Source organism: Cydia strobilella, chromosome Z (assembly GCF_947568885.1).
Source record: "Cydia strobilella chromosome Z, ilCydStro3.1, whole genome shotgun sequence".
In the NCBI taxonomy this organism is placed as follows: Eukaryota; Metazoa; Arthropoda; class Insecta; order Lepidoptera; family Tortricidae; genus Cydia; species Cydia strobilella.
This window is the reverse complement of record NC_086068.1, coordinates 24,362,154-24,387,872: the sequence shown is the minus strand read 5'-3', so window position 1 is coordinate 24,387,872 and position 25,719 is coordinate 24,362,154. Positions and strand designations below refer to the sequence as shown.

Genomic DNA, 25,719 nt, shown 5'->3' with positions numbered 1-25,719 from the left:
TTAACCGATTTAATAAAAATTACCTCCAGGATTCTAAGTTTTTAAAAGAAGACAATGGGTATCTTGACCCATGTAAATAGTTGCACTTATGTTTGACCATTGTTATGCATAAAAGTGACGATGTGAAAATCCGTGTCCTGTATTAATTTCTACCATATAGGTAGTTAACAGTTTTTTTAATAAATAATAACACAATATTAAAGTTTTTATTTAACGTTTTTTAAGTAATTCTCACCAGATTTTATCCTTCACATCCTAACACACATGTAAGGTACCTAATTAAATTGTACAATACAATTAAACTAATGTTATTACTTATTCTAAAATAAACGTACCTAATAGGCAAAATATAACAACTAATTAAATCAACTATTTTGGTAATAATACTAATAATCAAAACACAGTAAGACTGCCTTCAATAATAAATTCAATCGTTTTCATGGAAAAAGAACATGCTTACGAATTGTACTCATCAATGATTCAGTTATGTACAAAGTTATGTAAGTTCAGTCTGAAGTATCAGTAAGATGAGAGGAGGTAGAGTGGTGTCAGTCAACCTCGAGCTTCCTGAAGTTGCCGGTGAGGCCGCGCATGGCGTCGCCGACGGTATCCGCGCCGGCGCAGGTGCTGGCGCCGGCGCGCAGCGCGGAGATTGCGCCCTCGCGCGCCGCTTCGCTATAAAGCTCGAGCCGAACCGCCATTTTGTCGTTCATCAATAATGTGTCGCGTTGCTTTGCTAGCTCCTCCTTCCATAATTCTGCGAATGAAATGGCACTGTTTACATTGCTATTCAGATGTATGTTTATTTTTCTACTCCAGCACTTATTTGTCGATTAAATGACTGCCAGTGAGATCGAAATCAACTTCATAAGAAGCGCGGCGCGTGGGGCCCCGGCGCAGCGCAGTGTTCTTAGGATCCTAACAGCAGTGTTCTTAGGGTTATTCATACAATATTATGCAACTGTTTCTTTTTTTAGTCGAGTACCGTGTTTAAGCAACGAAGCTTGCTGAGTTGCTTAAGTTAAGGTACGAGATTGAAAAGCTTGATTATATCACTATTGTATACAATACTTTTTCTACGAGACAAAAAAATAATACTTTCAACTAGTAGAATCATATACTTAAGTAAACAAACCAAAGTATACAGCTAAGATACGCGAGTTGCCGCGGCCAGCGATACCTTCATACTCGCACGCACACCGGCCGCCGGGCCCGGTGCCCCCGGCGGGTTGGTCAACGACACCTCCTCGTAACTCATGAGACCCTGGTACCTGCTCCACGCTAAATTCTATTTTAAGGCAGTTTTTTTCTCGATTTTGGCCACCGTAGCCTATGGAGACTAACAAGCAACGCTAAGCGGTTTTCGTAGGATATGGATGTTGCTATATGAAGGGTGTCACATGCGCGTTTATGACTTATGAAGCAATTGTTGGCCAACCAATCACAAAGCAGATACGACACAGCAGCGTGTTTAAGTAGGCTAATTTGCATTGAATCGAGTCTCCTTAAACAAGAAATATTTTACTGAAATGTATGAAGTTCTATTTTCAAAATTGTTATAATTGACTAAACCGTATCGATAAAATTCTTATGCTTGAGTCGGAAGTGCCATAGACTATCCAACGTTGAAAAGAGTAAGGTTGTAGTGTTGCATAAGGAGAAATGTTTCTTGTTTAAGGAGACTCGATTCAATGCAAATTAGCCTACTTAAACACGCTGCTGCGGCGCATCTGCTTTGTGATTGGTTGGCCAACAAAAACATTTTATGTTGTAGTAGAAACAATTGCTTCATAAGTCAGAAACGCGCATGTGACACCCTTCATATAGCAAGATCCATACCCTACGAAAACCGGTTAGCGTTGGTTGTTAGTCTCCATAGGCTACGGTGGCCAAAATCGAGAAAAAACTCTGAAAATTGAATTTAGCAAGTAGCAGGTACCAGGGCCTCATGAGTTACGAGATATCGTTGACCAACCCGCCGGGGGCGCCGGGCCCGGCGGCCGGGGCGCGTACGTGTATGAAGGTATCGCGGGCTGCGGCAGCTTGTTTACCTATATGATTCTACTAGTTGAAAGTATTATTTTTTTGTCTCGTAGAAAAAGTATTGTATACAATAGTGATATAATCAAGCTTTTCAATCTCGTACCTTAACTTAAGCAACTCAGCAAGCTTCGTTGCTTAAACACGGTACTCGACTGAAAAGCTCTCTATTATATCACGATTGTATAAAATACTAGTGTGCAACGGTACATAATTAATTAATTAGGTCCTAAAATTCTCGGGCCTGTCTTTACAAAAATAACTTCGTTTCGTTTTGTAACTTCGGCCCTTGAATTTTAAGAACCCTTATTATGCACCTATTGCACAAAATTCATTAACGTATTACGGTTTTGAACAAAGGTCCGTCACTATTATAAACTTACCTATCATCTGCTTCATAGGCATTTCTCCACCGTACTCCTGTGGTAGCAGCTTCTTATCGATTTCTACTTCTTCGGGTGATGTATACAATTTTACTCGCTTTCTTATTTTTTCAGATATTAATCCCATTCCAAAATCCAATGCGAATTTAATTGTTGATTGTACATTGACTCCATAGATCTCTTTGTGTCGTATCGGGATAGTTCTCTGAAATTTCATTTCTGTTTTAACTAGCCGTTTAACTGTTTATACCTACATTAAATTTTACTAGGGCATTTTCATTTTTATAGGCATCCAAAGGTACATTGATTGAATAAGATGTGTTAAGGGTTTTAACCCTTTCGTGCTTTCGAATTTGATAGCTAAACGAGATGGCGCTGTACGGCTCTATACATGACGAGGTAACTCTGATTGTCAAAAGTTGACGTTTGACATTTCACTGACCACAAAACATAATATGGCGTAGTACAGCGCCATTAGTTTCGGTTGTTAAACTAGTAGGCCAAGCAATAAGAAGGTATAGAGGGAAATGCTAGGAACACAATTTTTGACTTCGTAGCTTTGTTTGGACTTGGGGGTGAACATATCAAAAGTCCCCGGCCGTAAACATGGTGCTGGCGGAGAGAGGGGGGTTTGAAGGTTCCATTTTTCGGTTTTTCGATTATATCTCGAAAACTACGCGAATGAGCAACATGGCCACTTATACAAAATGAAAAGTGATTGAATTTGTTTTGTGAAAGTGAATGAAAAGTGATTGAATTTCCTGGCCTATGGGGGGCACTTCTTAGACTTTACCTCTCTATTACAATCTATTGATTACTCTTAACTATATCGAAAGGATTCTAAAAGTCATCATGAAATCACTAGGTTAATGAAAAGACAAATTATAGATGCAATGCAGTTAGGCGTAGTATTTTCATGACCCCAGAATATATTTAAGGATATTATGATAGCGGGATATGTCGATGTCGATGTCGTTACCTCTCCATTCTTGACAATTCGGACTGCTTCTTTTGGCGTGAAGAGGGTGAGGTGTGGGAAGCTGACGCCGCCGCCATCCGCGTAGTGCACTAGCCCGCGCACCTGCACCTCCTCGTCCTCCATCAGGGTCTCGTAACAGATCGCCATCACTCGACACATGTCCTGGTTTGTGTACTTATAAGGATCGAATACACCTACGAACACATCACTTTATCAACATTGGAAGAAATAATTATCGGTACGAACTATTCCATGTTTTAGTCAATATAGTTATATATACTTGTGCTGCAAAGCAGTGAGATATAAGTTATTTAAATACATATTAATATTATTAATCTAAAGACTAATTGACGTAAAGCTATTCTTTGCACGTAAATATTGTGTATTAATTACATTATACCTATGATGTAAGCGAGTAATTTTGTAGAGTAATTTTCGTAACGTAACATACGAAGCGATTAACCGGTTTCGAACGCTCGAAATAATATTAACAAATTACATCATGCTGTAGCGCGAGATGAAATTAGCATGTTTAGTTCTGATTTGTATAAATAATCTGCTCCGTATTTCGAGTCTGGAACCACGTCAATGTACAATATGTATATAGACTGACCACGCGAACTGCACAAACTTAGCAGTAAGAATGCATATACTATAGGATCCCTATGCGCTCCATACTTGACGTAGCACTTATCTTATTGGCATGAAATCTAAGCGTGGTCCGACTACAGGAACTGTGTAATTTAATATACATATTGACACATTATATTAATCGTTCTTTGTGAAATGTAATCAATAAATCATATATAATTTGTAATTTTATATTGGGCTATATAATATATATATTATAATATATCTTTCATAACTGTACTGTACTGTACTGTACTGTCTGTATAACCCGATGCATTACAGTTTCGCAGTAGATAGTTTAAATCTTAATTCGATACCTATGTCCAGAGAGCATACAAAAGGTGAACAGACTCATGATCACTCACGGTCAATTGGCACGGATAATATATCCTCTAAAAACTGCTTACGAATTCCTAAAATACCAGAAGCAGTTGTTGGTCCGGTAAGGTATGTGATGTGGTTAAATATGAATTCGTACAACCCAATAAGGGTAAGTCGTGTGTACATTATTGTCGAGGCTCGGAAGTAGCTACTTGCTGGCTAAGGATTCGTTTTAAACGGACGACCTTGGGAGTCCGTTTAATTGAATCCGAAGCCAGCAAGTAGCCTTCCAGTCGAGTCATATATAAGTAGCGCTTTTCTCAAAAATGGCGCAATAAATACAAATATAATAGAAATATTTTACAGAAGCAACGTTCTTATGTATATATTTTCACAGAAAACAGTAAAAAGATTTGCTTTGCCGCCTTTTTATTTTTTTAATTAAAAATAGAAGTGTATTTTTCTGCTGAAAATACGCCAACCCATTTGAGACATCTAAATAGTCGCGGTACCAACATTATAATAAATAAATAAGTACTGATCATCTGTTTGGCTGTTTAATGGACCTATTGCCTTCATTTGAGATGGCCACTTCAACTTTTAAAAAGTTTGGAACTCGACAAATAATGGAATTTGTATGCAACATTGCAGTCCCGAAATCGAGACTGCAATGTTTTTAACTTTTTAATTTTTTGACTGACCATAAACTACGCACTTCGCGACCTACTTTTTAACCGGCAACGTCGACTTTGCCGTCCATTTTTGAGAAAAGGTCTGTTACCTGTAAGCCCTATTTGATTATCTTTACTAACACCCACATAGGTAATTATAAAGACACGCTGACGACGGCTATTAGAGGTAACAAGCCTTTTATAAAACCCGACTGGCAGTTTCATAAAACTTCGTCAACCCGACGCCTAAGCTAACTGAATCATTTATAAACACTTCATTACTTACTTATTATAATAGTAATAATAAATAAACTTATCTGCCACAGTAGGTACTTAAATATCGATATCCTATAGTAAATACAAAAATAATTATTAATATTATCTGATGAAGATATACTACGTGAATAACATAACTGGTGGTATTAGGATATTTAGGATAGTCTTAGGTAATATCTACCAGGCCTGTATATGATAACACGACGACCACTTTTATCTTTGAAAGGGCTCACAAAAATGTACCTGAAACATAAAGACATTTTAAAATTGTTGATAAGGAATTGCTTGAAATAGTAAATTCTGGCACTTTTCAAAATGTCCTGTTTATAGACTGTCCAGTCGCCTGTCGGTATGAAATCACAAGCTAAAAAAGTTAACTCATACCCCAAGTCTATAAGTTCCATCATGACGGGCAGCTTGTAGTCGAGCTGGTTGAAGGCAATACCCCAAGACTGACGCAGCAGAATGTACCGCTCGATGGCCTCCTGGGCCATAGGTACGCTGAACTTTTTCGTGCGTAGAAAACGGAGAAGATAGTTTGCATCTAAAAATATCGAAACCAAATGACATGTTAACTTGAAGTAATAAACAATTTACCTAACTACGCCCATTATGCTACATGCATGAAATTCTTCTTCTGACTTTAAAAAAGGGGGAAATTATCAAATCCACCGTATTTTTTTGTATGTAACTATGATACCTCAGAAATCGTCATTTCTGAACCGTATTTTTTTATTTAACCCTTTTCCAGGCCACACCAATCTACAAGGGTTGCCCAAAAAATCCAAATATCAATTAATCCAGCTTTGATGATTCATTTGAAGAAGTCACATTTTCCCGAAAGTGCAATCTAATTTGAATCTTAAATCGGAAAGCTAAAGTAGAAATTCTATTGGCGCTTGTGGTCGATAAATCGTAGGCACTATGCTATGGAAAAGGGTTAAATACTTAGTTTCAGATTGGTAAAAATCTAGACAGTTCTATCCTTTCCATGAGGAATTGAGGAAACTCCTCAAATGATATAGGCATACATACCTATATAGCGATTTTTATATTTTCAACAACAAATCAAGCATTTAGGTACAGTCGCCATCAGATATATCGGACCGGCGGAGTGCTCAAAAATATCTGAACACGCACTTAACGCCTTGACAATAGAGGCGTGTTCAGATATTTGTGAGCACCTTGGCCGCTCCGATATATCTGATGGCGACTGTACAAGTTGTATTTTACCCGCGAGTGTGGAATTGAAACACGAGCAACGCTCGCTTCGCTCGTGGTTCAACTATAGAATCCTGAGCGTAGCGAGTGTTTTAACACACGAGAAGTAAAATACATTTGCACCCGTGTGCAACAAAACTTTTCCCCTCACTATAGCGAGGAAAGTGCAACATCCACAGGCGTTATATCATCTTCATCAACTGGAATCACTCATTTTTTTACGATATTATAACAAAAAACTCTGGAAATTCTGTACTTTTACGTGAGAAGTTTTTAAGTAAAATTTTTGTTGACAATGTTGACATTTCTGACGTATGAAATGTCAATGATGCGTTTTGAAATTGCATCGACTTAACTTGTGCGTTCAGAATTATGTTTAACATAATTATTTGAAAAACAAACGTTTATTATGGAATTTTAAGGTTTATGACTTAAAATCATTAAATAAAGCTAAATCTGGTATTTTTTATTAGATTCTCAAACCATTTATTTAATGATAATTAATATCGAACGAACCATTATTATGAGCGTTTTACGTTTTGTTATCTGTCAAGCTACTTAAACACGCTCCATCTAAGGTCAAATTAGTTTCTCCACTAGTGGATAAAATGCGTTTTTCCCCGCTTGTTTTAAAGGATAAAAGACGGCTTTCAGAGCTAGTGTTGGGAAATAGTTATTTGTTATACAAGGGTGCAAAGTTGTATTTTACCCGCGAGTATGGAATCGCTACGCTCAGGATTCTATTTTAGAACCACTCCCTTCGCTCGTGGTTCAACTATAGAATCGTTTCGCTTGCTCGTGTTTCAACACACGAGAAGTAAAATACATTTGCACCCGTGTGTAACACAAAACTTTTCCCCTCACTATAGCGAGGAAAGTGCAACATCCACAGGCGTTAGATCATCTTCATCACTGGAATCACTCATTTTTTTACGATAATACGATATTATAACAGAAAACTCTGGAAGTTGTGTATTTGCTCAGAATAATGACTAAAGCAAAGAAGCCGGGCAAAAATAAAAGCTTGGTAAAAGATATCGTATTCACAACACGTTATTACTTTTTGTCTATGAGTGAGTGAGACAACAATCCGCAAGTTCTTTCGTTTTTGTCAGTATTGTCATAAGATGAACTGAGGGAAATGTCAAATGGTCCTATGTGGTTCTATAATATAATCCAGCCAAATAAAATATAAGTTCGTTATTTCACAGGTAGGTGTCAACTGTAACAACTTGACATAGTCGTATTATTTTAGTTGAAATATTTCGGGATGTGTCAGCGGTCATCTTGGTTTATTTTAATTATATTCTTGCTATTCCTGAAAGATTGTTGGAAAACGTGTTGAGTTTTTATTTGTAATGGTTTCAAGTTCCCTTTGTGATAATGTCTTGTGTGATCGAGGGCTGTAAATCGCATACAGGAAGAAAAGAAAATACGCACGAACCAATAACCTTTAATCGGTGAGTTTTGTTCAATTTTGAAGAAATTAATTTATAGGACCTGACCCTAAACATAGAAATCGATATATTGTTTATGTAATTATTACTTGCATTCAAGTCTATATAGATTTTTGCATAAATTTTCGAACTTTTCTGCTAAGTATGAAAGGTTATATTTTTGGCATAGTGATGTATCGACCTCAGATCAATAACCTATCGACATTTACAGCTTTCTTATAGTTTGGCCCAGGACTGTCTCATTTTAATTGATGAGTACAGTCAAGGGCATAAATATATATACATTCCCAAAGTCTCAAAAATATGTGTACGCTCAGACAATAAAATCGTGTTCACATATTTTTAAGCCATTTGTCTGGATCGATATTTTTGCCTTCGACTGTACCTATAGTTTTCTTTGTTATTACTTACTGACAGATTGTGTTTGCCAGACTATAGTTTAATACTAAAAACCGGTCAAGTGCGGGTCGGACGCGCGCACCAAGGGGACCGTACTTTTTAGTATTTGTTGTTATAGCGGCAACAGAAATACATCATCTGTGAAAATTTCAACTGTCTAGCTATCACGGTTCATGAGATACAGCCTGGTGACAGACAGACGGACAGCGGAGTCTTAGTAATAGGGTCCCGTTTTTACCCTTTGGGTACGGAACCCTAATAAAAAAGACATTAATGATCATTGATGAATGTTCCTTTTATTAATATTGTTGGTCACAAAACTCAACTTTTTATTTCAGATTTCCAAAGGACGAGGAATAGGGGATATTACTGCAATGTTCTGCCACCAGAGTGCAGCACTAGCTTTTTTAGTGCACTGTAGAGTAACTTATTTATACTGTACCTTTAACAGGTTTTTGACAAGTTTTCAGGGGACCTACCGGAAAACTCGAATCCGAAATTTCGTTATCTAGCTGCCTCTTTATCGCTCGAATACGCAAGAGTGACAGAGATGTTAGATAACGAAAGTTCGATTTTCTTGTTTCGCGATAGACCCTCAGATTGTGATAGTGGCGCCACCTACGCCGAGTTTCGCGTAATATTTCCTATTATTAAATAAAAAAAATATATTACACGAACGTTTTTTTTTTTCATTTCCTATTTGGTACAGTCAGCTGCAGAGAAAAGGTACCCCACGTCCATACTAATTTACAGAACTTTGTATGCAGGGGGGGTGCCTTTTCTCTGCAGCTGACTGTACATGACTAGAAACTATACTTAGTCTTTTAGCATTAGAAAAAACGGTAAACCATTTCCACGTGTCTTTTTATTGACAAGTTTTTTTATAAATATAGCAATATTTTACTTATGAAAGCAAAAGTATGTAAATGATCGTATATTATATTTGTTGTGACTTATTTTCAAAGTGTTTTTCGATAAAAGGACACGTTAAGATCGCTCGCCTTCTTTCTAATGATAAAAAAACGAGAGGTATAGTTAGACGGTTCTGAGTGGTAGACTGCACATGAGGTAAAAGCTATATTAGGTACATGCATTAATCCTCATATCAGGCGGCTCTTTGATTCCAAGGATTGCATAATTTTTATACTTTTTAATGATTTTTAGAATATGAAAATTATAAAAAGTATAAAAGTTATGCAATCCTTGTATTCCACGCATTTCATTTTATTTCAACGAGCCGCCTGCTACAGATTTCTTGAAATTGCCGCGTTTTTTTAGGTTCAACTTTCATTATATGATTATTCTTTTACACGGCACATAAACTTATGCACAATTTATCGATATAAAAAGTCGACACAGTCACATCCCTAGCAAATTATCAAACTTATGACACCGTACGTAAATGAGAAATAACAAGCATATATGCATCTCTTTTCGGCACATTATCTAATTCGTAAGGAAGTAAAGTACGGGTATACATATTTGCGAAGCATTTTTGCCCGACTTCTATGCTTTAGTCATTATTCTGAGGTGTATTTGTACGTGTCGGAGTCGGTGAGAAAATTTTTGTTGACAATGTTGACGTTTCTGACGATGCGTTTTAAAATTGCATCGACTCAACTTGTGCGTTCAGAATTACATTCGACATCATTTAAAAAAACAAATGTTACTTATGGAATTTAAGGTTTATGACTTAAAATCATTAAATAAAGCTAAATTTGGTATTTTTTATTAAATTCTCAGACCATTTATTTAATGATAATTATTATCGAACGAACCATTATTATGAGCGTATTACGTTTTGTTATCTGTCAATAGCAGCTACTTAAATACGCTCCATCCAAGGTCACATTACTTTCCCCACTAGTGGATAAAATGCGTTTTTCCCCGCTTGTTTAAAGGATAAAAGACGGCTTTCCGAGCTAGTGAGGGGAAAATGATATTTCATACACTTGCCATAATGCCATTTCATATATTTATTATTACTATTTTATTGATTTTGTTATATTGTATTATGATCTAATCTAAACCGTAATTAATATAATGCCTATTTAATAATTTGATTTTTAACTAGTACTTATAAAGATGTATTAATTGTATAATGGCGTTTGTTATAATATATTTTTATATACCTAACGTAATACTTTATATTTACACTTTTAATTTTAGTAGTTGTAACCTAACCTAACCCACTTTTTGCAAGATACCTATTCATTTGTGAGGGGTCACAGTTTTATCCTAAGCTAACCCACTTTTTGCAAGATACCTATCCGTTTGTGAGGTATCACAGTTTTATCCTAAGCTAACCCACTTTTTGCAAGATACCTATTCGTTTGTGAGGGGTCACAGTTTTATCCTAAGCTAACCCACTTTTTGCAAGATACCTATTCGTTTTATCCTAGTTTTATCCTATATCACAGTTTTATCCTAAGCTAACCCACTTTTCTGGGAGCCTTTAATTTCTGTTAAGACCTACATATAATTATATAATTTTACTAGTTAGAACAAATATGCTTTAGACTATGTAATAATTATGGCAGTCTACATTAGACGAAGTGTAAATATACCCTATATCCCCTTATAACCAAGAATAACAATATGCATGTCATTGATTAGGTAATAGGTATGCCTTTTATTACGTTATATATATATCAAACTATAATATATCAGAAGTAATTATAAAAAATGTAGTGCACCCAGAACTGCTGAATAAGACCAGAACGGACCTCTGCAACGACGCGTATTTCACGTTTGGCGCATGTAACTAGCTAACAGCTAAGGGGTATAAAGCATTAAGGCCCCGTAGGTTCGTGTTCTTCTCTCACTCTCACTGAGCGTAAACGTGAGCGAGATGGATGTGCGTGCTCGGGACCGCGAACATCATGTTTTTGAATGAAAAGTAATCGATGAGTTCTCTCAAAAATAAAATTGCGCATTAAGCAACACGGTAGTTGACACTTTGACACATATTGAATTTTATAACTAATCTAGTTGAATAGATAGAAAATGAGCAATTTATAACAATAAATTGGAAACTTAATAATATATGGGAATAATAAAAAAATACCTCGGTCGAAAAAAAACTTTTAAAATCTCAAATAGGAAAAAATAACGGTACTGTTCGATTCCTTACATTTTATTTTATTAAAAAAAAAAGTGTATTTATAGCTACAATATATATAAACACAACATTTCACCGACAAAATTGCAATTTCCTTGTTTTCCATACATCGAAACGAAGCTAAGCAAAGCGGCTTCTAAGCAAAGTGACACAGTGACGTCACGATGTGTTGCCATTTTGTTAGAGCGTTTGCTCAGTAAAGTGCGGGTGCCAGACTTTGACCATCATTTGTATTGCTTAAAGACAATGAGTCCCACACAAACATTTGACCCTCAAAACAAACCTGAACAACTGATACCATAAAAATGTTGTCAACTATATACCCAATTGTTACAAATTATTAGTGTGGGTTAGATCTGTTCTTGATTTTTTTCAAAGCGAGCAAGCAGCGAAAGTCAAAAAATCTGGATCGAATCGATGAAGTCATTAGAGAAAATCCTCAAGATTGCTAATTTGGCAACCGTATTGTCATCTAAAAAAGCGGTACGATTTTTCTAAAACTCCGCTCTCTTAACTGGACCTTAAGGGTTTCCGGCAAGCTTGGTTCTCCTTACAAACGTAGTTCCGCTCGCATTTTAAAACGACTACCTAGCTAGATTGCTCCGAGACTTTGTACTTACAATAGGATAAGGTATATCTATGTCTGTAATTAGTTTATGTCATGCCATAGTTAAAAAAATACAGTGAATTAAAATTTTATATTTTTAAAACTCGTTTTTGCTCTATTTCGGTTGTTTTATAAACTGGAGCTATATAAACTAATTTCAGACCTAGATATACCTCATGTCATTGTATGTGCAATTTCATTACAATCCAACACGTAGTTTTAAAATAAGAGCGGAACTTGGTTTGTATGAGAAGATTGGGAAGGTGTAATTCGACCGAGCTTGCCGGGGACTTAAGGAAGATCGAGCATTTTAAACCCGCATGAAATGAAAACCATACAAAATTGACACATGGAAACAAGCACTAAGTAAGTATCTAATATACACATACTTTGATTTTAATCGCGTAAGCTTAGGGTCAAAGGTGGTCAAAAGTCAGTGGTTATTCTAATTTAATAAATATTTCGTCAGGTGACAACCAAAATTCACAAATTACTACCACAAGCTAATAGTGAACCATATAACCATATATAACCTAAAGAAGGTTGATTTTTGTTTAATTATTTTTTAGTAATTAGTGAGTTTTGGTTGTGTCCTGACGATTTGTTGACAAGTTGACAACGAGTCATGACACTCATGGCTTTATTGCTGTTTTGTAAATTGATAGAAGGTTGTAACAAGGAAGGCAATATATTATAGTACATTGTGCAACGCGGGGGGTAAGCGAAGCAGGCCGGAGTGAATTAAAGACTCGAGTTTACAATAATCTTACCCCGGGAGTTACACACAATCCTTTTCATCACACTTACTTAATTTATAGGTAGGTACATATTCTATTGTATGGACGGCCGGTCAATAATGTGCAGGAACTTACCGAGCCGGATGGCCATGAACTTGGGATTCTGCTCGATCCAGCTCCGCAGCGAGGCGAGCGCTTGCGAGCGGGAGTGCTCGGTCTCCCGCAACTGCTCCGCCGCGATGGCTTGCGTCTCGGCCGACAGCTTGCATTGGTAGCTGTCGGCGGGTAACAAGTAGCGTTTCCTCAGTCTCCGTGACATCTTGATGTTTTTACTAGAAAAGAAGAAAACAATATATCACCGACAATTTTTTTAGAGAGATAAATAGACAAAATAGTCTTTATTGAAACACTTTCTGTAAAGGATACCTCTTATTATAGACGATTGATAAAAGATAGAGGTAGATAACAGGCGGTCTTATCGCTAAAGAGCGACAACCTTTGGGTAGTGTGTTGCAAAAACATCGATTATAGTAATCCTATCTAGGTCAAACACCGAAGTCAGGACCCGTGGCTGTAGTAGGTCGGATACAGTCCATAGTTACCCTTGCACCCTAAACCAATGTTTGCTAAAACTCCTGTATGCTACAGGTTTAATACTTGGTTAGGTTTAATGACTCTTGTAATATCCATAATTCCATATTATACTTAGTTCGACAAGAAATTGTAGAAAAATATTGAGGGCGCCACTTCCTAAGTAACCAGGCCAAAAGCGGGTAGGTCGCCTAAAGCGGGTAGGCGCCAATACATCGTTCTACGTAACACTAACAGTATGCATGCGTCGTCTGCCAACGAGTTTCAATTAGGTCCCAGCAATCCGCGCTATGCAGAGAACACCTAGCTGTATGCTGTTTGTGTAAAAAAAAAAGTGTTGTCTGATTAGTCAGATATCTTAGCAGATTACTCGTTAGCAGTGTTACTGTATGATTTTAGTCAGATTTAACATTTAAATGAGATCGAATGCATTCACGTCTTTGTTCGTATTTCAAAGTTATATCTTGTCAATGTCAATAAGTGGTTTTAGGCAAAGCGGGTAGCCACCTGCTTATTAAGTTTACATGTAACGTAGCAACACATGTATATTAAATGTAAGATATCTATACATATAATAAAGCGGAAGAGGGTCGAAAGTCTGTACTTGAAAGATATTCGAAAAAAAATTGGCTGGGGATACTTATAATCGATAACAGAACACGTTTCAACAGTTTTTAAATTTTTTGTCTGTTTATCTGTTTATCTGTTTGTCTGTTTATTTGACCGCGCATCAAATGAAAACGGCTGAACGCATTTTGATGCAAACTTTACTAATCTGTCGAAAAAAACCACGGCCAGGCTATAAAAATTTGAGAAATTTTACCCCTAAGGGGTCAAAAAAGGGATGAAAGTTTGTATGGGGTTCAAGATTTATTTTAAGCTAGCAATTTGCAACTTCGTAAAAAGATATATTATTGAAATACAAAAAAACTAATTTCAGCGTTTTTGAAAATTCATCCCCTAAGGAGGTGAAAAAGAGGGTGAAAGTTTGTATGGAGATCAAATTTTTTTTCGAGTGCGTACTTGAAACTGTATATGAGTATATAATTATAATACATGAAAAGTTATTTCAGCGTTATCAAGAATTCGTCCCCTAACGGGGTTAAAAGGGGGTTGAAAGTTTGAATCCTTTGCAAATGCTTTGAAACTTCTTAGAAAGGTATAATAGACGATAACAAAAAAAGTTATTTTGACGTTTTTGGAAATTTAACGCCTCAGGGGGTTGAAAAGGGGATGAAAGTTTGTCTTGGGGTGCAAATTTTATTTTAAGCTAGGAACTTGAAAGTCTGCAAAAAGGTATTATATTAAAAAGCAAGAATAGTACATTTCGATGCTAGTGCGGAAAGTATGTCATTACTTCACGAGTACCGAGATACGGGACGAGTGAAGAATAACATTTCCGCACGTGTATCGAACGACGTTTTTTAATACAGTTGAGAAAAAATAAGAAAAGCAACGAATAAGGAATGGAATTCGGAACTTTTATATTATTAATTCTGTGACATCATTGACATTGACATTATGAAGAGGTGTTTTTCTTCTAGCTTTTATTCGACTAGAATAGATTTTGTTATTATTATTGAACCCACTTCAATGAGTTTTTTTTTTCAAATGCATGTTCTATAAGACAGAAATAATTGTAAATATTAAAACATTGTACTATTATTACCTAAATATCGTTATTTACGATTATTTGTGTATCGTATATTTATAAAAACAATATCTAATGTTGCCTTTGGAAACTTAAAACATTCTTGCAGTAAGAAAATACGCCTCTTCTTTGATAGGCGTTCCGTTCCATTCAGACAACTTATTAAGAACGGTTTTTCAATATTCAAAAATAAACGTGTTATAATACTTATAATGATGAAGAGGTAATGCATATTTTTCGTATTCTTACATTAACAGTAAGTTTTTATGTTGATTACGACGTTTAAAGGAAACTAATATTAATACTCATCAATAAGTAGTCATGAATTGGAACAAGTAAAAATTTAAAAAAATTGGAAAAGTAAAAAGCACTAGTTCGCGAAAACCAACTTTCCGCACGCTAAACAGCCACGAAAAGTAGCACTTTTTGAGCAACTGTATTAAAAAAATACTTTCAGCGTTTTTAAAAATTCATCCCCCAAGTTGGTGAAAAAGGGGTTAAAAACTTTATCTTGATAACTATATCATTTAAGCTACTAGGCCAAGTTAGGTATCGTTTTTGTATAAATCGGGTAAGCCGAATTCATTTATGATATCAAAATGACACCATTCCGGAGTGAAAACACAAAAAATATGAAAAATAATACTTTTTTTAATTCCTCTTCACGCTTAAACCGCTGAACCAATTTAGTTTAAATTTGGTATAGAGATAGTTTGAGTCCTAGGGAAGAGCATAGAATAGTTTTAATCCCAAACATCATCCCTTAAGGGTGTGAAAAGGGAGGTGGAAATTCGTATGGGATTTAATAACCGCTGAAGCGATTTAGATAAAATTTGGTATAGAGTCCCATAGAAGAACATAGGGTAGTTTTTATCCAAAAAACATTACCTTAACTGAAAAGGAAGGTGTAATATTGTAGGGGGAATCAATAACCGCCTGAACTGATTTACATGAAATCTACGTATACGTCTTTTGATTTAGTTGAAAATGATACTTAACGACTTAGAACCTAATCTTAAACATCCCCACCCCCTACATCAAAAATCTGGGTAGCTCCACTTCTTAAATACATCTTAGGAACACCAAGATTATTTCTGCCAAATACCTAATCGTAATTATATCGCATCCATATTCATACGAATCGCATCTTTTAAGCACTAAGACGAAAGTGGAGGACCCGCGCGAAATCACCTTTTCGTACAACTGTTAGTCCTCATTTTCCTCTCTTGATATTAACATTATTCAAAATATTTTGACACAATTAATTGTGTATCAACTACAGCTATGTCCCGTGTACGTTTGTGTTTTTGGAATTTTTAATTACTTGTTATAAAATCTTGAAGCATTAAAAAATTTGCCTGAAATCAGTTTTTCGCTCCTAATTTTTACAATAATCAAAAAATCTAAATATGTCAAACGTAGAAAACGTAGCATTTAGCATACATCATTAAATTATGTACCTAAAAATATTTTTATAATGATAGAGGAAAATGGAGACTGCGTTTGTATGGAAAAGCGGCCTTGCACTTTCCTCTTAATAATGGCCACGAAGGTGGGTACTTTAAAAAAAAACGTTTTACTATGTCGTTTGCGGAGTAATTGACAAACGATTTGGGACTTATACGCGTTACCATGCCTTCCCGAAAAAAGCCAGCGCGAGTCTTGATTGTGAACCCAAAGACATCGTACGCAATACATATGTAGGCGCAGATTCTGACGGAGTGTGGCGCCGGAGAAGCCGTGTTCATCCCGCGCATCCCCCTCATCCCGAGCAACTTCCCGTTCCGCTTCAATCGCCTACAGGTTCCCGTGAGCGTCTGCTTCGCCATGACCATCAACAAAGGGGCAGACGCTGCGCGCCGCCGGCGTCATGCTTAGACTGATTTGACTGGAGGACCGATTTGGATGATATTTGCCATGGACATGATTTGGATAGGTGCAGTCAAGGACGTAAAACTACAAAAATGGTACTGTATCGTTCGATATACACCTACTACTCTATGTCGTTTAAATCACGTCAAAAATTAGAATAAGGGCAAAAAAAAAAATTCTTATGGAGTGTTGTTTTATTTAGTGGTACCTAATTGTAAAATATTTTATCTGGACTACAGTCCTCTAGCGTATCCATTTGTCAACTTTACTTCAAGTTCCGCCTCCAGGGGAGAGGGAGATAAATTAGGGGTGAATTAGCCGCTTACTGACACAGACCGAATTCCACGCAGGCGAAGCCGCGGGCACAGCTAGTTTAGAATATGTAAGATACAATAAGGTAACTAAAAATTGTTAAAGATTCTCATCGAAATTTCACAGAAATCAAAAATTCCAAACAGTAGTAGTTTGGGACATTCCATGACGTTAATTTCATTTCGTGATAACGCCTGCACTGGGCACGCGTGCGTACAGCTGGCCGATCAGCTTTGCATTTGCACTGCGCTCAGGCGCGCGAACGCGATAGATCAGCGCACCGACGCACGCGACGCTGACTAGCGAGACCGATGCGCGCCGTCAGCGGCCCGTAGCAATAAATCTGCCGCGGATGTCAGCGGCGCAGTGCGGTGTCCCGTGTCCCAAAGAACGTTGTGTTAGGCTTGATTACCTCCTATTAGGCTGACATCGGTCGCTGACGTCTGCCGAGCGTACCGTCGGTCGCGTATGACAAAAGAAAAGACCCGCACTGCGAAACCGATCGCTGTACGGAACAGTCGTGTGCAAAATTACGTGGTGAAATTTTTGATAATGAAAATTAACGCATTAATAGCGTCCACACTTCCTGTCTTGTATACCGGTCTTTGTACAATATGAGACAAATCCCACAGTTGTTCATGATGCTGGCGCACCTCATTAATTGCTCTTTCTGTGTCAACGTCCATAATTACGAGTGGGTACTTTTCTGCTCGCCTGCACTGGGCACGCGTGCGTACAGCTGACCGATCAGCTTTGCACTGAGCGTGCGATTGGTGCTAATAGCGCGTCAGCGCACCGACGCACGCGGCGTTGACGAGCGAGACCGATGCGCGGCGTCAGTGGCGCGTAGCAATAAATCAGCGTCGTAGTGCGGTGTCCCATAAAACGTTGTTATTCATACGCTTGACCGACGTCAGCTTAGCAGGAAATCAAGCCTTATTAAATACAATTTCGGGTATTTTAGTCAACCATACCTAAAGTTAAAGTTCTTATACCAATGACAACAACATTTGCAGCTCTTTCAGCTTCCTAAAACTGGTGATTTCTCCTGCAGTTGGGTCTTCTTCTCAAAAGTTTGCCAACCCCGTGGTCTAGCCGAAAGACTAAAAGGACAGGACAAAGGTCTTGCTGAAAGCCTAAAAGGACAATAGAGACGTCCATCCAGACATCTTACCAAGTCTTCCATGGCAACATTTATGTGGAATAAAAAACCGGACAAGTGCGAGTCGGACTCGCCGACCGAGGACGAGTACGGACTTTTTAGTATTTGTTGTTACTTTTTGTTACGCCCTGATTAATACGAGTATTACTCTCCTTTGAACAATGTAGATATACCTAAACTCGATGTGTTGTGTTTTTGAGTAGGAAGTACCTACTATAAATTTCAACTGAATCAGCCATCGGGAAGTGCTTTGTATATTTACGCAGTGAAGGTAACTAAAAGAAAGTAAAATATCAAAAAATGTCGTGTGCGATCTTGATTTTACAGTGACATTTTGATTCCCAAGGAGTGACGCAGAGTTAAACTAAGTAGTTTTAAAACTAGATTAGCGAAGAGTACTCTTACTTTTATTAATAAAGTACTTATAGATCGTAAATTCATAATCAATAAATTAATGCACTAACCTTAGCATTATATTATAAAATGTTACTAAAAAGGCATGTGACACTATCTGTTGTAAATACCTGAGTTATCGAAGTTGTTTAGGTCATGGAAGTTGCTGGAGAAACATCAGTCATCCGTCGAGTCGCCGACGGCAACTGTGTTTCTCAACACGCCCGTCGGCGTAAGATAATATCATGGTACGCAACCGCATGTTAAGAAATCCGCAAATCTTTACTGTCGCTACATAGGTATCTAATCTACCAGTCCGTCCAGCCTACCAAAACTACTTGTTTGTGTCTTGAAATATGAAAAACGCCAAGACAAGAATTATATTAATGAAATTTAAACCGGTTTATTTAAATGTCGGCACCTAAGCAAGTTCATGAAGTACGCTGGTCCCTTCGGCGAGCTATATCCGAGTAGCCAAGCTGCTCTCCCACTCGTGTCGTCTTGCCTGACGTTGAGTAACAAGATACTGGGTCGAGTAGCTTTTGCAACGTTATATTTTTTTTTATGTTATGTAAGAATTAACATTGGGGCCTCGCGATATTTTACGAAATACGTAATAGTATTACAGTTGATTACAGTGTAACAGCTATTGTGCGAGTATATTTGCGCGTGTTGCTCTATATTAGGAAATAATTGGGGTGGATCTTATTACCGTTTTTCAGATAACAGGAAGAAGGCTACATACTCGTATATTTTATTTCATTTAAAGCAAAATAAATTACCAGGTGAGCGGTGAGACGCCCAACCGGTAACTATATATATATATATATGGGTTTATTTGTGTTGATTTTACGGGTGATTATCCCCACATCGAAATAAACTAGTGGACGATTGTTGTTTGTTAAGAAATAAAGTACCTAAATAAGTTTTTGGAACTATTGGAAACTAACGGAATTGAGAAGTTTTCAAGTGTTCAAACTACTCATTTACTATTGAATGCTCTACCACCACTCCGCAGGGCCGTAGCCAGAGTTGAATTTAAGGTAGGGCATTGCCCCATAATGCCCCCCTGGTTACGGCCCTGTCTCTCCGTAATATCCTGTGAAATATTATGATAGGTACCTAATGTTTCCGTACTCATAGTTCTATTATAAATGAAAAATCAAAAGATGTACAATTGTAATTGTGCAATTTTCCGGATTTTAACTAGGTACCTATGTGGCAAGCGAGTGACTAGTGTTGATGTTGGTACCTACCTATGTTTTACAAACACGCGTAAATAATATGCGTTCACAGGAAACAATGGCCATGAATATTTGTACAAATATACACAACAAAGATCGTCCTAATAAAGTAATAAATACTTAGGCGCTTTGACATTTCAGTACCTAACGTCCTCGATTTTCGAATACTACATACTAAGTTTAAAGTAAGTAGCTACCAACTTAGTTTCGAGACAATAGAATGTTTGTTTTTGAATTACTGATCTTTATGAAATGTAGGGTGATCAAGCTGAGATTGCCATAATAAGTGCCAGTTGCACCAACCATATTTAATAAACTGATCAACGTGACTCGGTAGTGAACTATGAAACTTCCTATACCTACAGTAAATTGTAGCGAACGTTGGAACGGTGACAGAGGGATTGGTAAAAACTTTGCGGTGGAGGACATGATACATGAATTCCATCTATTCTGTAACACGATGGACGTCTAAAGACAGGGAGCCGATTTTTGACTTTAAGTGCTGGACTCTTTAACTTGAAAATCTATGGAAAACGATGAAAATGATGAAATGGTAATCTTGTTAGTATTAATTTGGACTTTCGGAGCGATTATTTCGAAAGTATTCGCTAAATCAAAAAACGCTTTTTGTAAGCTAAATATTATTTTTAAATACTACTGATGAATGAATGATATGCCACTCGTTAATTTTAACTGGGAAAATATGTTTTATACTTTTAGTTAGATGTACCTTTCTTCTTCTCAATAGGAAGTACAGCCTGACCAGGAATATATGATCATTGTCAAGAGGGCGCTATTATTCTCATTTATATGGCAACAGTTCAGTATAGTCTGAACAATGTGGATTGGCAACTCGTTTGACTTACATCTACTTTTATTCACCGTAATCAAAATCAGAACACATTTATTTGGTGTCTACACTTTTTTTTAATAGTCGGTAGGTCGGTACTTCTTTTTGGCCGTATAAAATTCATGTATTTTCTCACGTATCACACACATACATACATATAATCACGCCTATTTCCCGGAGGGGTAGGCAGAGACCACGGATTTCCACTTGCTACGATCCTGACATACCTCTTTCGTATCACACATAGGTCAAAATCGTCTAATTGCATCTTCTTTTTTATTTTTGGTTTGCATAAAACCTAGCTCAGGAGGTACAACCTTCTCTCGTAATCCGCGTAATCGATGCCTCCGATTTACCTAGAAATTTATATAAATTTACATATATGTATTTAATTTAGACGTAACATACCAGATGGTGTGACTACTATTAGCCACACCATCAGCTCAGCTCAGCTCTATAGATGAAAAAATATTTCATCTATCATGTTACTCCATTCTGGGAAGAGCCCTACATCCAAGATTGGATCACCAAAAGGTCACCATGATGATGATGATGGTCATGTTACTAGGTATATATTCCGTAACCTTACATAGGTTCTGCTACATTGTCAATTAACAAGATTGATCGTCTCCAAAGCCCATAATAGTAAATATTTTTTCAAACAAACTCATTTTTGTTACTGTGTTTCGTCGCTTGTTTAACATAACACTACAATAACTAAGTCGTAATAACCAGACTATAATGACATTTTGATTTGTTTACCTGTCAGCTCTGATGTTAATTTGGAAATGTTTCGTAGCGAAATTGTTTAATTTTCCGAACTGTTATTTTCCAGCAGTTTATTATTTACATTATTAACAATGTTCCGCTCCTGACTATGTATAGTTTTGGGCATTTTTGTCATTTATTATTTAATTTTCAACACTTAAGCATTATTCAAGTAAACCGCCACAATGTCACTGACAACAGTGACAAATCAATTAGTTCCAATGAAATTCCGCAACATGGCGCATGATCATATACAATGTATGGCCTGTAATAGGAGCAAAAAATTAAACTGTAGGCTGTACTTCTCATACCGACCAACATTTGTTCAGCGAATTTTAAGAATAACTTGTGTTTTGATTTTTAATATACTTTAAAGTTTTTTCCAAGACGCAATGTATTGCGAATTTTGTTATGTTTAAGGTGTGACAGGCAACGTCAATCACAATGATAATGGCGTACATTGAAGATAATATTTATTTTGTATGAAAAATACGAAGTCTAAAGTCTTCATTATTTTTTAAAGTCGCTGAACAAATGTTGGTCAGTTTGAGGAGCCACAGCCACACAGCACACACACACACACAGCCACAGCCACAGGAGGTTGTTTGGACAGCCTACAGTTTAATTTTTTGCTCCTATTACAGGCCACACATTGTATTTCTGGTCAGGCTTTACTACTGCAATGTTCTGCCGCCAGAGTGCAGTACTAGTGCACATACTAAACCATAGAGTAACTTATACATACTAGACCTTAAACAGTTTTTTGACAAGTTTTCACTATGACATGTGCACATTAAGGCCAAGGCCTTACACCTGACACTCAAGGGCCTGACACTCTTTAATAGAAAAATATAGTCTTATTGTGATTCTTATAAGAGGAAAGAGAAAATAGTGCCATGCTTTGTCCTTATCACCGACCGGGTGGTATCATAGGTAGGAGGCGATGGCGAAATACTGAAATTCATAAGAGTGAACGAGAAAAAATCCTAAGCTGCCCAAATTTTATATGAATATTCTTTCTCTTACCCCCGGTCGCTCGGTGGCGCGTCTATAACTACTTGTATATCCTCCTAAGTCCCAAGTGCCTGCTAAAAGAACAAAATGGCGTTCATAATTGAGTCCTGGGTATTGCTACGCAGAAGATGTCACTATAACCGATTGTCCTTTAAAAAGATCAAAAGTATTATAGTCATTGAGTCCTGAACTTATAGCAGCAATTTAATCTGTTTCAAACTCGATTATACGATTTTTGCTAGAACAAACATTATTCCGTACCAAAGAAACTTTTTTTTGCACTAAGTCAACTAATCCATACTTTTGTTCTTTTTAAAGAACTCTCGTGCTTAGTATGTAGTAGTTAATGTAATAATTATAGGTAAACAGCATGGGTAATTGGTTATTTGGTTTTATTTTCTTGACCAAATCAGCACCAATTCACTACGCGTATGCACAAAGCTTCGCTTCTCAACTCCTCAACGTTGAGTCATGGCCCGACGGTTGCTAGTAGAAGGGTAATCAGCCTCATTTTCCGAGTCAGAAGAATATTTATTTTCTGAGCTAGACGAGTCCGCATCAATAATGGTCATCGCTACGTTGACCAGAAACTACGTCTATTTCAGGGTCTTGATAAGTCGACCCTTCGCCATCCTTAGTGTCTTTTATTTCAGATTCATTGAGAAGCTGCACTATGTCCACGTCGCGTAGCATTAGAATGAAATACCATTTATTAACCGAACTCACTTTTAAAAGAACAAATTAAATTACCTTGCAAAAACATCGTTTACGTCGCATGTTTGTCAAAAATAATACATTATAGTTAAATATTACTAATTCATTAGAAAAAAACACAATTTTAATTGCAAGAAATACCAATATATATTACTATGAAGTATTAATGGATTTACTTGCGTTGTTTCCCACATGCTGACATTGTCCCCTTTTGCTGGCCACTAAGAACAAATATGGCGACTTGGTTTCGTTTCATTCAACGCGAGTGACAGGGACAAATATACATATAAACACTAAGATAATGGCGTTTAGGTCTAAAATATCGCAATAAAGTTTAAAAATTGATTTTGTTCTTTTAAAAGGTAGTTCGGTCATAACGAGACCTGTAATTTTCAAATCGTCAGGACCAGAGAGCGAAACTTTGGTGCCGATGACAGGCGTATGACGTCAAGCTAAATACAGAGTGTTGTTATCTAGATTATAGATACTTAAACAAATAACAATTTATTAGCTTCTTTAGTATACTGATATTGAAACTTGAGTTGAGAGTTTTTATACGTACTGGCCACGTATAAAAACATAATTTATCTTTGTCATGTTAAAAACAAGATTAATGGAAATGACAATCAATTTCTGTTTACTTATTTTTTTTTTAATAAAATATAATCGAAATATTATTGTTTGAAGTCGCTATGGAGTCGCGTGGAGTGGAGGGTTTGCAGCCGTATTTGCAGAAATTTCCTTTTCTGATTGTAAAAAATGAAAAAATGTACAAGCAATATAGAGAAACATTTGAAAACAACAAAGCATATTGAAAGAGAACGAGAACGAGATTTTAACATGGATTTAACAAATTTTATGATAGCTTCGAATATACCTTGGTAACAATTACAAAATAAAAACTTTTCTAATTTTCTTGCAAAATGCATAAGCGGAAAATATGCAAAATTTATATTTTTTTTATAAATAAACAATAATTTATATATTATCAATATTAAGAATCATTGAGGTGTTACAATGTTCTTTTTAAAAAACATCCTATATGCGACTTGACGTCATACGTCTGTCATCGGCACCAAAGTTTCGTTCTCTGGACTCAGCTCAGGACTTAACAATGGTTGCCATTTTGTTCTATTAAAAGCTAGTTCGGTCTTTCTAACAAGTAATATTTTAAAAGCCCGGGTCTTAGGAGGCTATACTATGTCTATGATCAAGGCGGTTTGTTACGCAGTTTGTTTACAGGTGGCCTACGGCGAAACACGAAAATCGAAAGTTCGGTTTCTGCCTCTCTATCACTCTTGCCTATTCGCTCGATAGAGAGGCCCTGTGATTATGCTAGTGACGCCTTCTACGCAGAGTTTTGCGTAATATTCCCTATTGTTTACGGATTCTGGGAAAAATTAAAAAAGAAATAAAACAGATTTTCACAGCTAAATCAGTGTTAGTGCAAGGGTTGAGTGGAGTGGTCGAAGCGGAACGTTCGGCAAAGGCTTAATTAAGGCGCCTTGCCGCGCCGCTTCGCGTTTGCGTGTTGTTCGCCTACGTAGTACCTGCGTTAGGCAATCCAACGTACATACTTATATAGCCGCATCTTTATCGAATTGCACCAAAATCACTATGAATATATATCAGTTGGTAACACATATACTTAAACACGGAACCCTAAAAAGGATAATATTTTATTTCATCCTTTTTGAAGTCGGTTTATCTTTTTTTATAAAAGTTTTTATATTATCTCTGAAAACTTGTCAAAACCCTGTTAAAGGTACAGTATGTATAAGTTACTCTATGGTTTACTTAAAAGGCTGGTGCTGCAATCTTGTAGCAGAACATTGCAGTATTATGAAACACATATGAATTTTAGGTAAAAAGAAAAAATCATGCATTTAACGGTTAAAAGGTTTTACTTTTAAGTGTATTAAGCTACGTACATTTCTTCCGATTCAGAAGTGACTACAAAGTGTGGCCTCAAGAAAATTTAAATTGAAATTAATAAAATTATTCTACATATGCTTCAAAGAACAAAAAATATTTAAAAGGATGATCACGTTTGTTTAATTTTAAGATTGGAAGCACAAAACTTACTTATGTTGTTAAAGTTTGGAAACTTATTATACACTATCGCAACGCACTTATTCGCACAGCGTGTATTTTTGTGTTTACATCGAACTTCACTATCTAATACAATATGCACTTTATGTAAAGTCGTACTCACATGTGGGGTATTCCTTCAAGTGTGAGACCTCGACAGGAGTGCGCGCTATCACCACTGCGCTCTGGCAGACACTGACTTGAAACCACAGTTT

At 36.7% G+C, this 25,719-nt stretch overlaps 1 protein-coding gene across 1 annotated transcript; it reads right to left on the bottom strand.

The window, feature by feature from the left end:
* Positions 1–200: 200 nt before the first annotated feature.
* On the bottom strand, positions 201–25,719 carry LOC134755266 (retinaldehyde-binding protein 1-like). Its single transcript, XM_063691780.1, has 7 exons — positions 25,629–25,719; positions 12,978–13,174; positions 5,685–5,844; positions 5,482–5,543; positions 3,403–3,596; positions 2,424–2,628; positions 201–757 (listed from the first exon to the last, which is right to left on the bottom strand). Exons 2-7 carry the CDS (start codon positions 13,159–13,161, stop codon positions 549–551), a joined length of 1,014 nt encoding a protein of 337 aa, XP_063547850.1. The 5' UTR covers positions 13,162–13,174; positions 25,629–25,719; the 3' UTR covers positions 201–548.